Here is a 14,883-nt window from a genome sequence, read left to right on the forward strand (position 1 = left end):
TAACCTACATTCCTTCTCCTTATATTTAATAATACGTATTATTATTACATTTTGGTTATTTACAACAAAGTGAGGTAACTGACTACAAACCAACTGAAAGTTGACCATGAGGAACAAATTAAATTCTCAACTCTAAAACAAGTTTTCATATATTTAAGCTGAAATACTATATGGCTCCAGCTGCTCACTGTGTTGATTTCTTATTTTCTCTGGCACTACCTACAGAGTCTGCAAACATTAAGTGAACTATGTTTGGGTCACACAATAAATATTGGTATGTTATATAACTCTTTGTGCTTTTTCTTTTTCTTGTTGTGAAGATAGCTGAGACTTATTTAAGGTTCTGCTGACCTTCCAGTTTCATTAATAACTGCTTTATAAGGTATAGATGAGGTGACACAAAACCCTGAACTAACAACTAGTAAACGCCCGAATTAACCACAAATGAAAGAAGTCAAACCTCTATTAACCTCTAATACTTAGACTTTCTAAAAGAGACCATTAACAGTCATTAACAGTTCCTAAATAACTTCACCTATAAATACTTCATATAAGACTTTAGAAACAGTTATTCCATTGTCCATTAATGCACTTATATCCATGTTTATAAATGACGTACCGAGGAGGACTAATGCTTTATAAACAATACCTTACTAATCCTTAATATTGTGTAGTATAAGGCATTAGCTTACTTTTTTTTTATCATTCACACAAAATTCTAATGCCTATAATGGTGATAAAACTGAATCCTTTATGGATATCAAAGGTGATATGTGCAAACATGACTAATATCAAGTCATATCGAATGTACTGTGATTCCTACCAGTAAATTATACAGAGTTCCAGTCACTGCATTTCATTTCCTCTGGCTGTTATTTTTCTTCTATTTTACATTATTAAGTTAAGTTAAGAAATGGATGGTTAGATATTAGCCTACCATTATTTTGTGTGAGAGCATCTGAAAACACCAATTAAAGCTTCTGATTATAGCCTCAAGTGGGAGGCGACCATAATAGTATAATATCTCATCATGAAGTTAAAAGTAATATGCAGATAAACAGAGAGAACAGATAGCGGCGGCGACTCATTAAAATCTTGGAAAGAACAGAAACAAGGAGGAGAGAAAAGTGTACTAGCTGTAATTAGCACAATGACACTTGTTACAAAGCAGCCCCCGCTCTGAGCGTGTCAGATCACTTCCAAGCAGCATCAAGCGATTGTTTTGTTGCTGCTCTGAAAAGCAGCAGGAAAACAATTCCTATCCATCAAGGCTGGCGGTCTGCAACCACTGGACATTTTCAGTGGATCTGTCATGAGGCATTTGAGTGAGAGCATGTAAAAACTGGACTAGATAATAAAGCAGAAAGCCTCAGACTTATAAGAGAAACGCTGCACTGTATATTTTAGACAGGAACCTACTGCACTCTCACACAAAACACTGTCTCTGCATTTCTTGCTGGATGACCAATTCAGCAAACCACTGATTAAGTACTGTAGCACACAAAATAAAACAATATTCACTGCACTGCACATTGTGCACATTGTGGAACATTAATTTAGAGGTCCGAATTCCTTCATTATGAACAGAAAGTTCCATAATGTGTTGGTATTTCAGCTATTTAAAAAAAAAAAAAAGCCATGTCATTTCTTTGGTCTTTTGACATTCCACGTGGTACAAAATAACAAATTAGAGAGTCCATAAAATGGAATAGCGAAACAAAGGTCATTGTCACAAAAATAAGAGGGCATTGATGAATCGTTATGCTGTAAATTCCATATGGGCCACCAAGAGAAGGAAAATTCCTCAGTATCTGATGAGAAAACATCATTAATCCCTTTCAAAATCCTTCAGATCCAGAACAGGAAAATTCATGGGAGTCCAAATATAGTCACGTCTTATTGGTTTGCTCAGATTGTCTGGTATTACTTTAAAACTGAAATAAATTTCTCTTCTTTGTCCCTCCCCTAGAGATCATTATATACACTATATTGCCAAAAGTACTTCCTACTCTGCCTTCACACACATATGAAATTGAGAGGCATCACATTCTTAATCCATAGGGTTGAATATGATGTTGGCCCAACTTAGCTATAACAGTTGTAACTCTGGGAAGGCTTTCCACAAGGTTTAGGAGTGTATTAATGGGATTTCCCCCCATAAATACACTGATTTTACTCATTTTACCAGAAGCACATTTCTGAGTTCAGACATTGTTGGATGAGAAGGCCTGGCTCCAAGTCTCCACTCTAATTTGTATTGGGTTGCAGTTTGGACTCTGTGCAGGCCAGTCCAGTTCTTCTACACCAAACGTGCTTGATTTGTGCACTAGTGTGCCGTTGTGTTAGAACAGGAAGGAGCCATGCCCAAACTGCTCCCACAAAGTTGGGAGAATGAAGGTGTCCAAAATGTAGCATTAAAAGTCTTCCACTGGAGGCCAAGCTAAACCCCTGAAAGACACCCCCACATCCCCATAACTCTCACTCCACCAAACACTTTACACTCAACATGATGCAGTCAGACAAGTACCATTCTCCTGGAAACCACCAAAACCAGTTTCATCCATTGGATTGTCAGATGAAGAAGCGTGATTCGTCACTCCAGAGACGATATCTCCACTGCTCCAGAGTCCAGTGGCAGCATGCTTTATACCACTGCATCCAGCATTTTGCACTGTGCTCATTATGCAGAAGCTCTCTGCACACTGTTCTTGAGTTAATCTGAAGACCTCAGGAAGTCTGTAGCAACTGACGAAAGTTGAAGGAAATTGGCAAATCCTGCACACGATGTGCCCGACTACCCTGACTACACTCTGTCATATGTCTGCTATTCAAATGTTTTACATACTAACATGCTAACTAGTTGCGATTATTTAAAACATCCTGCTGCAAGCTGCTAATTATAACTTATTACAACCCCAGTTTGGTATTATTCTTGTGTGAGGTGACATCAGCTGTTTCGGTAAATGCTTTAAAAGGACATTTCATGAACTTAACTTCAGGTTTATTAACATAATTATTTGACTATGTCAACCATTTTCTATGCTTAACCAAACCTTTTTTCATTCATTTTTCAAGTCCAGGGCTCCTTTAAATTACAAGTTTTAGTAAGAATTAGGCTGATACAACACATAGGGTACAAAGTAATCAACAACTGTATTTGTTGCACATAGTTTGTTTCCTGGTGCTTAAGGCTTAATATTATCTTATATTACAAAATAATACCACCCTTATCTTTCCCACAGCTGGCTAGTCCGTTATAGTTTTTACTGTAACAAGGATGCAAGGGCTACACTCATTTCTTCTCAATATTCAGGCAAAACGTTGCATTTCTGAGCCACATTTTTTGGACTCCTTGGAAGCATTTCAGCCTGTTACTCTGCTGTAATGCATTCAATTTTAAGATGAACACTTTAAAGGTGTAATGGTGAGAATCTATTCCAGCGTGCTGGCTCTTTTGATTTTATTGGCAACACTGACAAGGACAGGTGTCCAATAACAGAGTGGGTTCAGTAGCTTCAGTTTTGTGTTTTACAGCAGTGTAAGAGGTGTAGGGCTTACTTTTTAGGTACATTATGTAGCATGTTTAGGAAATGTTTGTGAAACAGTTTGTGAAAACTTAGTCATGTAGGCATCCCAGGCTCAATCAACATTAATACAAATGCTAGCTTTTTGTTTTTCTGTAAAAATATTTTTTCTACACTTTATTTTGACAAAATGGCATTATTCAATACATTGGAAAAATGAACCAGTTGGAGAAAGATGCTAATGCTATGCAAATTAACCTTATGGATCTTTAATTTGATCAACGCCGGCTTCCTGAGAACTTTTGAGGAATTCTAAATTGGATTTTCAATCCAATTTTATTTTATTTCATGCATATAGCCCCACTTCACAACTGTTTGATTGAGTCAATTTATATTGCAAGGTAAAGAGCTTACATTAAAGAGAAAATCTCAGTTAGCAGCACTTTGTGAAAGTGGTAAAGAACTCCCTAACAAGAAGACACTTCTCCCTGAACCAGCCTGAGCCTATAGCAGCATAAGCAAGCAATGGTTCAGGGTCACCTGATCCTGTACTAATTATTGATGATTAAAAAATCAAAAAGGAAAGTTTTAACATGGGTTACTGGTTTCCCAAACTGGGAAGTGGTTCCACAGGAGAAGCTCCCATAGACCATGTAATGGGGTCTGATTATTCAAAGCTCTGTACATGAGAAGATGGGTTCTGAGCACACAAACAACAAATAAACAAAGAACAAGCTTAGATAGGGATATTTATTTAAAGACGTCAGTTGTTACAGAAACAGTCATTTTTATCAGTAAGTTGTTTGTGGCCTTTATGTTTCCTGTTAGAACAGTAAAACCTGTGCTGTCTTGTAACATCACTAAGCTCGAGAACTGGTTTAAAATAATTATATATCAATGGAGAAATCATATTTGATTGGCCTTGTGTGCCACTACAAGCATCATGCAAAATTGTGAATCACCCCTGATGAAATAAAATGGGGCAGATGAACAGTTTCAGTATTATCTCACAGTAAATAAACATGGCTGCATGATGCCACACAGCACTATCCCCAGCCCAATGATTCTGTCCTCTCAGCGAGACAGACCATTTTTTTGTTTTTCGTCTAGTTTTGTTTTTTTCTGTTTGGATCATACACCCTGTTATTCACATCACTTCAACCACTGACTCTGAGTGAACAATGCCGAGACGAGTCTGACAGAGAAGTGGCCGTGCATCAATGTACTGACAGATAAAACTAAAAGAAAGAGAAGAAAAGAAAAGTAATCAGAGAAGAAGAAGGAAACGTCTGAAGGCATTGCACATTTCCAAGACTAATCAATTGACATTTTTAAGGCAAAAATGTTTTCTTAAATATTCTGAAGTAACGCACAAAGATGTCACAGTACAATTTTTCCTTTAACCTCACAGGTGCATGTCTGATAGAGAAAAAAAAAAGTTGCAGACATGCAGTTTTAATCCATGCTATAAAAAACATCAGGATAAAACAGGATATTCATCACAAGCATTCAGTTAAACCACTTTATCAAGATAATTTACAGCAAACAGAGTTCATGTTATTTGTGCAGATCACATGGGCGTTCATGTGGCCTGGCATGCTGACATGCTGCTGCTTTAGCAGAGTGACGTGGATGCGACGATGAGCAGTGGGAGGCAGCGAGGTGTAAGCCTACTTCATTAAAGCTGGTTTGTTTACCAGCAGTGATTTTTTTTCTGTCCTACACAATAAATGCTTTTGATTGTTACTCCTACACTGACACAGCCTCACAGAATCAGTGATTTCTGAAGTCTTCTTCTTGAGGGCAAACCTATGTATCCCAAAGAAACGATCTACATAATCTCACATGGGATAGTGTTAAAGTCATTTAGTTGTAGAATGTGATATTTTATTCTTGAGGACTTATGGAATTAATGGAATTTCTTGAGTTTAAGACACTGTTGAATGCTCACCTACGTACGATGCATAAAACATTTTTGTCAGTAAAAACAAAAAAAGAAAAGAAAAATCAACTAACCACTCTGTAGTTTGACAACTTTAGAGTTTCTTCCCAGTGCTACTCTCACCCTTGCTGAAGCAAGGGTGAGAGTAGCACTGTAATCTGGAACTGCTGCTATTTAAGATTTCTATACATCCTGTCACACCCATTGACCAAGAGTTCATTTTAAATGGTACCTATTATACTTTTACAAAGGTGGAAATAATACGTAAATGAGCAAATAACCCGTATGAGCTCAGCTCTTATCCATAACATAACCAGCTATGCAGCTCTGGCTTTGAAAAGGTTCTGCCCGACTGTTGTTCAAAACTTGTTTTTGTGAGGTGCAGCCAGTTAGTAGAAAAATGTGTTAAAGGCATAGTTAAGTGTGCTAAAAAAAAAGGTTTCTTTCTGACCGAGGATAAACAAGGTTTTTAGCTGTGACTTCGAAGCTGCTTTCACACAAAGAAAAATCCTACTTTAATAGAGTCCAAGATTAAAATATGGACTTAATAAAACAGGTTCCCCTCTAACTGAAACTATACAAACTATATAAACTTCATATATTTATGGCCCTTTTATAAGATTGTGTAATGAAAGAGAAGTCAAGTTACATTTACTTTTCACTAAAATCAGAGGCTGATTGTTAGGGACAAACAAACAAAAAAAGCACTACACCTCCCATAGTTATCATTGTATATTGTGCTGTACGAGACCAGAAAGCTCAATGGGCGCACAGAGTACAAGGGTCAGAGCATAGCAAATGGTAATATCTACATATGAATATGCTGAATTAACAGGCAAGAGATGAGGCATTTGGTCATTTTTCTCCCATTTGTTTAATTAGTGAAAATGTCAACCATGCTTCCCATGCTAACACTTTTAGTAGGAACCTGAGCCATTTTTAAATGATCTTTAGCTCTGCCAGTTGGGCATTTCTGAGGATTTCTGCACTGATACTAAAAGAAAATAAATTGGTAAAATTATTCTCTATCATGTGCAGATTTTTAATAAGATCCAGATTTAGATTTTTTAAGAGTTGCCCACAAATTCTTGAAAAATAAAACAAAACACAAGCTGCATTTCAAAACAGAAACAAGAAGAAGGAGGAAGAGAAGGAAACCCTTAATCTTTATACAACCCTCACTGTTATGTAAGTGTCATGCATGTTTCATACACAAATACATGTACTGGATGTACAGTATATACGAGAGAGTGGGCGTGAGATGAAGCTCACATCTTGTCTTGATAAATAAATAAAAAGGCCATGCCTTGTGTTTCAGGAAGAGAGTCACAGAGTGCCGGCAGTTTGCTGCAAGTCAACTCTCCAGAAAACGTACGCACAATATATACAGATTATACTGTATATTTACATGTACTTATAAAAAGACTGTTCCTGCCTGATCTGGTCTTATCTGGTTCAGGCTGACGTTGCTCCAGTCTTGAAACTAGTGCTACATTTTGCAATTCAACATCCCGACTGTTGTACGGGGTCCCCGCCATCCCGTCACCTCTCCCCTCCACGTGGAGGGACCCTATTCAGTCAAACCGAATAAGCGTTTTTATCCTGGGATGAGATGCTACACTTAACAGTATTTCAGATTTGGCAGAAAAACGTTGCTACGGAGTGGATTTGATCATTAGCTTTTAAATGTCTTGCACACATTAAACACGCATCACTATCTAACAGTTTGCTTATAAAAAATACAGGCCTGTCGTTCATAATTTAAATATGAATAACCTACGTATAAACATTGATAAGGCCTGTTAGTCATGATTTAAATATGATTACAGGCCTCGGTATAAAATGTCATACTTAAATGAGCAGAAAGAAGCAGCATTACACATACATTATACTGACCAATACACAAAAAGGCAGAAATTTTGTACAGTGTAGAAACGTCTAAGAAACTGAATTTACAAGCAGTTCATAACATATTATATAACAGACATATTCATTAAGCATCACCAGCCAAGAAGTATATCGTTATTTTGAGGTGTGAGTTTAGAAAAAAGTGTTGTAAACCTTCTTTTATATTTATTCCTTGACTAAATATGGCCCTACCACACACATAACTCTACACTACACGTCTCAAAAGTATAAAGAAAAAAATGCTTTTCTTTGGACATTTACATGGATTAAAAGGGACCTCTGGACAAGGTGGTTGATGCTTGTCTAACAGGACATGGTTTGTGCTTTGCTTTCTTATACCCATTAACAGGAAGGCCGAAACGTATCTGAAAGTGACAGTGCAATAACCTGAAAACTAAGCTCGATTCATATAGGCTTTAGCAGTTCTGTAGCTTATTTCTTTAGAAAGGAGAGCAGCTGTGGTTAGCTTGGATTCACAGCAGTTGCAACAGATTGCAACAGTTACCTACTTGTTTGTCCCCCCGTGACCGTGACAACGACAAGTGGAAGAGAATTGCTGAACAGATGGACGGACGGACGGCTGGACAGATCTACTATTAGGTAGAACATTTTTTAAAAGTCTGTCAGAATCAAACAATGCAAACAAGTGCAGTTACTATTGAGAGATATGGTAAATGGCCTGTATTTGTATAGCGCTTTACTTGGTCCTGAGGACCCCAAGGCGCTTTACACTATACACAATCATCCACCCATTCACACACTGGTGATGGCAAGCTACAGTGTAGCCACAGCCGCCCTGGGGCGCACTGACAGACGCGAGGCTGACGGACACTGGCGCCACCGGGCCCTCTGACCACCACCAGTAGGCAACAGGTGAAGTGTCTTGCCCAAGGACACAACGACCGAGACTGTCCGAGCCGGGGCTCGAACCAGCAACCTTCCGATTACAAGATGAATTACAAGACAAACGCCCAACTCTTGAGCCACGATAGCCCCAATATATAGATATATAGAATACTTGCTGTATCTAAGCCAATGGTATAGTTGGATTTTTTAAGTACATCAGACATTATTATTAATATTATTATTATTGCTACAACAGCCAATTGCTTTTTGGGCATTTATTTACCAATAGAGACAAATTCTATATCCTTTTTTTTTCTGATGAAGATAACCGAAGACTGATGAGAGGTGGAATATATTTTAGTGTGACGTATCAAAGACACTATTTCACAGCACAGAGGGGTCCAAAATGTATAAACAGGGTAAGGGGGTCACTTTCTTGTAGTGTCAATGTCTTTCTATGCAGCTAAGGTGGCTACAGCTAATATGGAGTCCAGCAAGCCAAAGAAGCAAATTAAATTCCTTCCAATTTTAAGCTAACTTTTATTAGATGCCATGCTGACTGTTCTTGCTAACAATAAGTATAACAAAGAAGCAAATTTATGTAACTTATTAGCAGCCATGTTGAAAAAGAGAGAGTGTTAATTGAAACCACTGCTGTGAATCTAAGCAAAGAGCAGCTGCTGTCACCTTTAAAGCCTTCAGGATGCGAGTATTTGATGATGAAACATGGGTTTTCTGTGGAGTCTGAATTTAAGGAGATATATGAAACTTTAGCACTTTTAGTTACAATACTGATGCACAAACATGGACCCAAACACTGTTGTTACAGTCATTACTTTGATCCATGCTGACAGTTGTTAAAAGAAAAGCAATCTGCACTTTTACCTGTTTTCAAATTCAATTTCATATCAAAAGTGTGTTGCTACCACAAAGGTGTGAGCCATCTAATCTGATAGCAACCAAAATGCTATACTTCCCAACGTACAGTTTGGCAAATATTATGTATACGTGGTGAGAAAGGTAAAACTGTGTGACGGACCACAGACTTGCCAAATATCACTTACAACACTTGTTGTTTTTTTTAACAATATTTTTTGGCAATACTGAACAATGTGAGAGGTAGAGAAATGTAAACCAAAAACCAGAAATGCTTCTGAAGTACAGTGTTGTTTCATGAAAATAACAAGAAATGTAACAACACAGTCAGGTTCGGTAGTGAAATGTGTGTTTTTGACTTCTGGGCTTGGAGAAATCCACGTTTCCATAACCCATTGTGCCAGTAATGTTTTCTGACAAAAAAGTAAGGCTGGTTCAAGTCCCTGTTGCATTTGATTTGACCAGACTCCCAAGGAGCACAGCTTCCTTTCAAGTCAAGGCAGGTGGATGGAGCAGACGATAGGAGCGTGGAACGATTTCCGGTGGGTTTGTTCATGATGGAACATGGCAGTGGTGGTGGGGCAGTGTGTGGTAGGGACAAAGCCCTGAGTGCAGGACAACAGTGCATGCTTTATTTTTCATAAACTGGCACATGCTCTATTTCTATTAAAAAAAAAAAATCATATATATATATGTGTGTGTGGCACTGGGGCCTAAACATTTTTGTACAAAGTCAGAATCTCCTGTTTCTGTAGCTGAAAAATAGGACTCTGAAAGGTATTCACATTTATTTGTATAAATTTCGTCCTGGAAAATAAAAGATCCACTCCACTCCTCAGTTTTGTAAACATTTATATATCAAGTGACATGACTTAGACAGAGGAAGTGGAAATGGGAACAGCTTGGATTCAGTCTGTCGAGTTTCTTTCCTGTTTACTCTTCCTGGTGCAGCTCCTTGATTTCAGACCACCACCACTGCCCTTCAAAATCCACACCTTTTTGTCCAGTCTTCTAAACAGGAGAAGCACTCAGGGCTGTCTTCATCACCCTTCACAGCCAAATATTCCCAAAAGTGCAACATGCGAGACGCGGGCAAAGTTTGCCATGTGCTTAGGAGCTTCCAGTGAAGAGTGAAGCTTAAAGAGAGGACAGTAGACCCGGCTGGCCAATACTGGGGTGGAAGCCATTAAATTCGGCTTACCCTTCTTGTGAGAAGGGGGTTGATAGCTGGTGGTGGACAGGGAGTGTAAGGAGGTGGCAAGGGACCAGGTTTGATCCCCCGGGTTCTCATGTAGGACAGGAACTGGTCGGGAATTTCAGCCAGCACTTCTTTAGCCAGACGGGCCATGCTGAGGATGTGATTTCCTCGTCGGTCAATGTAGTCTCTGAAAGGAACAAACTGAGAGGGGAAGCGAGAGGAAAGGACACAAGGAAAGGAGAGAACAGGAAATAAAGAAATCAGATATAAGTAATGTAAAGAGAAATAAGAGGCGGAGAGTACAGAATAGGAAACATGGACATTGAGAATAAGAGAATAGTAAAGAAAATGACAAAGATGAAAAGTAAAGATAAGACAAATGAAGACAAAGAGGAGAGGAGAGTATTGAGAGTGGAGAGATATTTTGCTGCTATTGTTAATAATAATCATCATTACCATTGCATTACTAATATAATTTACAGTATTGATATTGCATTCAGATGTTTAAACATCTTGGTACCCAATCAGCCTTTATTACAGGTGCAGTTATAACCACTTTAAACTGTTGGGTTGAATCTATAATCTTAAATGCTTTTGAATGCTTGTTATAATCTTAAGTGTGTATGTGCTGATTCTGTTGATTTTGAGTCCACTTTGTACAGAGTCAGAGTGGCAGGAAACTGCAGGCTTGCAGAGCGTTTGCAGAAATGAAACCGAAAGCAGAATCTAACTGCAGGTTATTCTGAGGAGCTGGTTAGACAAGGCTATGTGAGTAACTCGAGTATTCAAATTGTCTGTTATACTTTTATATTCTTTTATTAAGCTTTTAGTAGAGATTCTTGGTTAAAACATTTATTCAATTTATATTACATCTATAGTTTTAGTAAAAGGTTGACAGTGGCCTCTGTTTGACTGTGAGCGTTAGTAGGTGAGAGGTGACACAGAGTGCCACGTAAGGTCGTGAGATATCATGTTTGCTTGTAATTGTGGGCTTGGAGAAGCGCTCGCTCACTGCAAAATCATTGTCTGCGGTTTTGAAGAAGCGCTAATCAGAAAGGTTGACAGGAAACATCTGTTATGAAGATGAAGACAATGTTCTTTTAAACTGTGTTAAAAGTCATTGTGGTTTTGATCTGACCTATGTATGAAATGTATCTGTGACGTATGAAGGGGCGTCATTAATTCAAACCCTGATGCTATAAAAATCTGTGTATGCTTTGATTAAGTCGAAGATCAATCCCTGTCTGCGTACAGAGTGGTCTTCCCACGCGTGTATTCATTAAAATCAATTGTTTGACCAAGCTCTTGTTGGACCACGGTGGTTTTTACTCTCCTTCCTCAATATTTGAACCTTAACAAGAGGAAACAAAGAAAAGGTGAATATAGGAAATGAGATGTGGACAAAAAACAGAAAACGCTTATGCAAAATTATGAAAAAGAAAGCAAAAGACAGGAAAACAGAGAGAAAAATATTGCACGTAGAGGAAGAAATAAGGGTCGAGACAGCGGAGAGAAGACAGAAAAACCAGCAGACTCAGAACAAGAGCACAGTAGAAGGTCAAGCACAATGACCCTTTCCCATTAATCATAAATCCCACATTTCTCTCAACACTTTCTGCTGAGTGAACAGCCTTCCAGCCAGTCAGCCGTGTCTTCGGGAGTATTCTGTACCTGAACAATGTCCCTCTCCGCGTATCGTCCTTGGGATGAGATCCTCTCTTCGTCCCCATCCAGCTCAATCATTTCTGAGGAGGGAAGCGCATCAGTAACACCCCATCAGGAGGCTTGAACAGCCACGTCAACGTTGCGGTGAGCAAACATGACACACGGTTTTTGTGTTTCAACCTGCCAACGTCATTAGCATGCCACAGGCTTACACTTAGAGTGCTGATAGTCTCAAATGGGAAGGAGTACACAGAATTTGCACGGCTGAAGCCACGGGGCCGTGAGTTACACATAGCTGTGCACATAAGAGGAACGTGCCCGAATACATGTAAGCACAGCCAGCAATGAGCACCACAGGGACATAAAGCGAATGCGCACTCTGACTTCATATGCGTGCTAATCCCGTTGACTCTGCAGGCTCATTGCTCCCCGTGAGTGAGCTTGTTTTTCTTTTCTTTTTTTAACAGAGGACTGCTCTGTGAATTGTAAACACCAATGTTTCAGGGAGGAAACACAGCAGAGTGATGTGGCCCTTGCGCATTTAAAATAAAGAAGAAGAAGAATGGAAAAAAAGGAGTGCTGCTGGACTGAAAAGCGAGAATTTATCAAATCCCCTTTACCTCGGCTTCTGTGAAGGAGGAGAGGGAGAATTAAGGGGAGGGTAAGCGGAGGAGTGAAGAAAAGAAAAGCTGCACGAGGAAGGGCTAAACCATGTGGGAGACAAGATAGGAAGCAGAACGAGGGGTGAGGGCAAAAGATTACTGCATGCTTTTAAACACACACGTATTTGCACACGGACACACATTCAGCCTGCTTACCATCGAATTCCGCTGGTCCAACCCCAACTATTATAATAGACATGGGCAGAGACGAGGCCTGTAAAGGGTGGAAAGTGACAGAATAACCACATCAAAGGCGGCGAAGAAGCAGCGTTCGTTCTTTTCACCATTTGCTATCTTAAACCGTGCAGGCTGCCAGTGAAATAGGCCTGCAAATTACCAACTATACATTAACTGTTACAGTCCAAGGAAAGGAAGCTCTATAGAAAAAATTAAATACCATTGTTAAGGCAGACGGGGCCTTACGTCCTTACTCCGCAGCCGGTTTTCTAAAGCCCCTCGCCTGGCGACATCTACGGTTTCTAATTTCATGCATCTGCAACCTAAATCTCTCGAAGCTTGACAGCTTAATAATGACTCCCATTTACATCTTCCTCTGCCCTGAGCTCCAGCTGAACTCCCGGCCTGCATAGCAATATTGTTTATTAAATCTTAGTTGAGTGGGACAGCAAAGTACAGTTGGATTGATGAAGGATGAATGAAGCTTTTTCAGTGTTTCATAATTTCCTGGGTTATTAGATGGACGCCCAAATTGCTTGAGATATGAAGGGCATTGATCCTCCACGGGCTAGTAAATAATTACTCTCAAATCACACTTTACAATAACATTACATCACACGGGGGGCAAAGTGGAAAAAGAAGCAGGAGAGCGGATGCGCGTTGAGGCCGTGCGAAGCATTAAGCCCAAGCAGCCGAGGCTCCAAATATATGAGCTCGCCCAAAATCGTTACACACATTAACTCTGATCACTCTAATTAGAAAGCAGAGTTATTAGAGCTGAACATAGCAGCGTGGGGGGGGGGGGGGGGGGGTAAGGGACGTTGTGGTGACCAGACTGACCCTCTCTTCCATTACTTCCCTCATTAGTAAAGATGAGAGACAAAGAGAGAGCGAAGAGGCAAAGATAGCAGCTGCACTGCTTTTCGCCCTCTCGCTTTCATATTAGATGTTTGTTAGTTTATTAGGCCTCTATTGGGGTTTTAATCATACCTTCAGGGTTCCTTGTGAGTTCTACAGTAAATTAACTGAACGATTATAAGCACACATTTCACGGACTGCTACAGTAGATCACGTTTAGTAACCCACTGTGTGCTTACCAGTTTAAATAAGTTGAAAACATTTTAAAATATACATAGACCAGAGGTTAAATGTGAAGTGCTACTGTACATTTACTATGGACTCCTTGGTCTGCGCCATGTCTGTGATCACGCCATCAGAGATGATGAGCAGGATGAAGTACTGTGAGCCGTCTGTCACTGCCGAGGCATACCTGGTGCGCAAAGAGATGATGTGTCAGAGGTCAGGCGATCCAAAAATGACAAAAAACTGCCCCAAAAAGCAACTTCTGGGTGGAAAAATGAAGTGAAAGTCAAAGCGCCACAAACTGCAGTTCCTATAATTTCCACATGAGGTCGTCTCCAAAAGCTTCTCTGTTAAAGTCACCAAGTTGAAACCATGATGTTTGAATCATGTCACCCTTTATAACAACTGCATGTAACTGCATTTACTTTTTAGTACCATTTGAATCCTAGTAGGCCTGAAAGTTAGGGGCATGGCCATTTTAACAGGTATGCCAACACAGAGTCTAGTTAATACTATTCCAGCCTCACCTCTGTTAATTGTAGCCACTAAACTGGAGTCTCATAAATGGCTTGCTATGTCCTGCTTCAGTTTCGGAGAATAAACCTATACAGTTTATGGACAATGCTTCTTACATAACCAAGCTAACTAGCATAAGCTAATAACATAGCATTTCACCATGGTAAATGGCCTGTATTTGTATAGCGCTTTACTAGTCCCTAAGGACCCCAAAGCGATTTACATATCCAGTCATCCACACATTCACACACACATTCACACACTGGTGATGGTAAGCTACATTGTAGCCACAGCCACCCTGGGGCGCACTGACAGAGGCGAGGCTGCCGGCATGGCATCCTAACTGTAACTGCAAGATGAAAAAATGCACTTCCATCATTAACAAACTTTATTTCTTTATTTTTAATCCTGTTGGTATTTCATTAGCATTTTTTTCATCTGAAGCTGATTAAAGTCTTAATATGTACTGCACTTACCAGTTTATGT

General features: G+C 39.5%; 1 protein-coding gene across 3 annotated transcripts in view; it reads right to left on the bottom strand.

Moving 5' to 3' along the window:
• Positions 1–8,320: 8,320 nt before the first annotated feature.
• LOC120730232 (copine-8-like) overlaps positions 8,321–14,883 on the bottom strand; it is a 90,574-nt gene continuing 84,011 nt past the window's right edge. For 2 of the 3 annotated variants that reach the window (XM_040026474.1, XM_040026477.1), the window contains 4 exons: positions 13,966–14,068; positions 12,778–12,835; positions 11,966–12,039; positions 8,321–10,495 (listed from right to left, as the gene is read on the bottom strand). In XM_040026474.1, coding sequence (XP_039882408.1) covers positions 10,283–10,495; positions 11,966–12,039; positions 12,778–12,835; positions 13,966–14,068 — 448 coding nt within the window. In that variant the 3' untranslated portion in view covers positions 8,321–10,282. Of the gene's footprint in view, positions 11,646–11,965; positions 12,040–12,777; positions 12,836–13,965; positions 14,069–14,883 lie in introns of all 3 variants that reach the window. The other variant, XM_040026476.1, reaches the window with a different exon arrangement.

This window comes from Simochromis diagramma, unplaced genomic scaffold (genome assembly GCF_900408965.1).
Source record: "Simochromis diagramma unplaced genomic scaffold, fSimDia1.1 OVJJ01000293.1, whole genome shotgun sequence".
In the NCBI taxonomy this organism is placed as follows: domain Eukaryota; kingdom Metazoa; phylum Chordata; class Actinopteri; order Cichliformes; family Cichlidae; genus Simochromis; species Simochromis diagramma.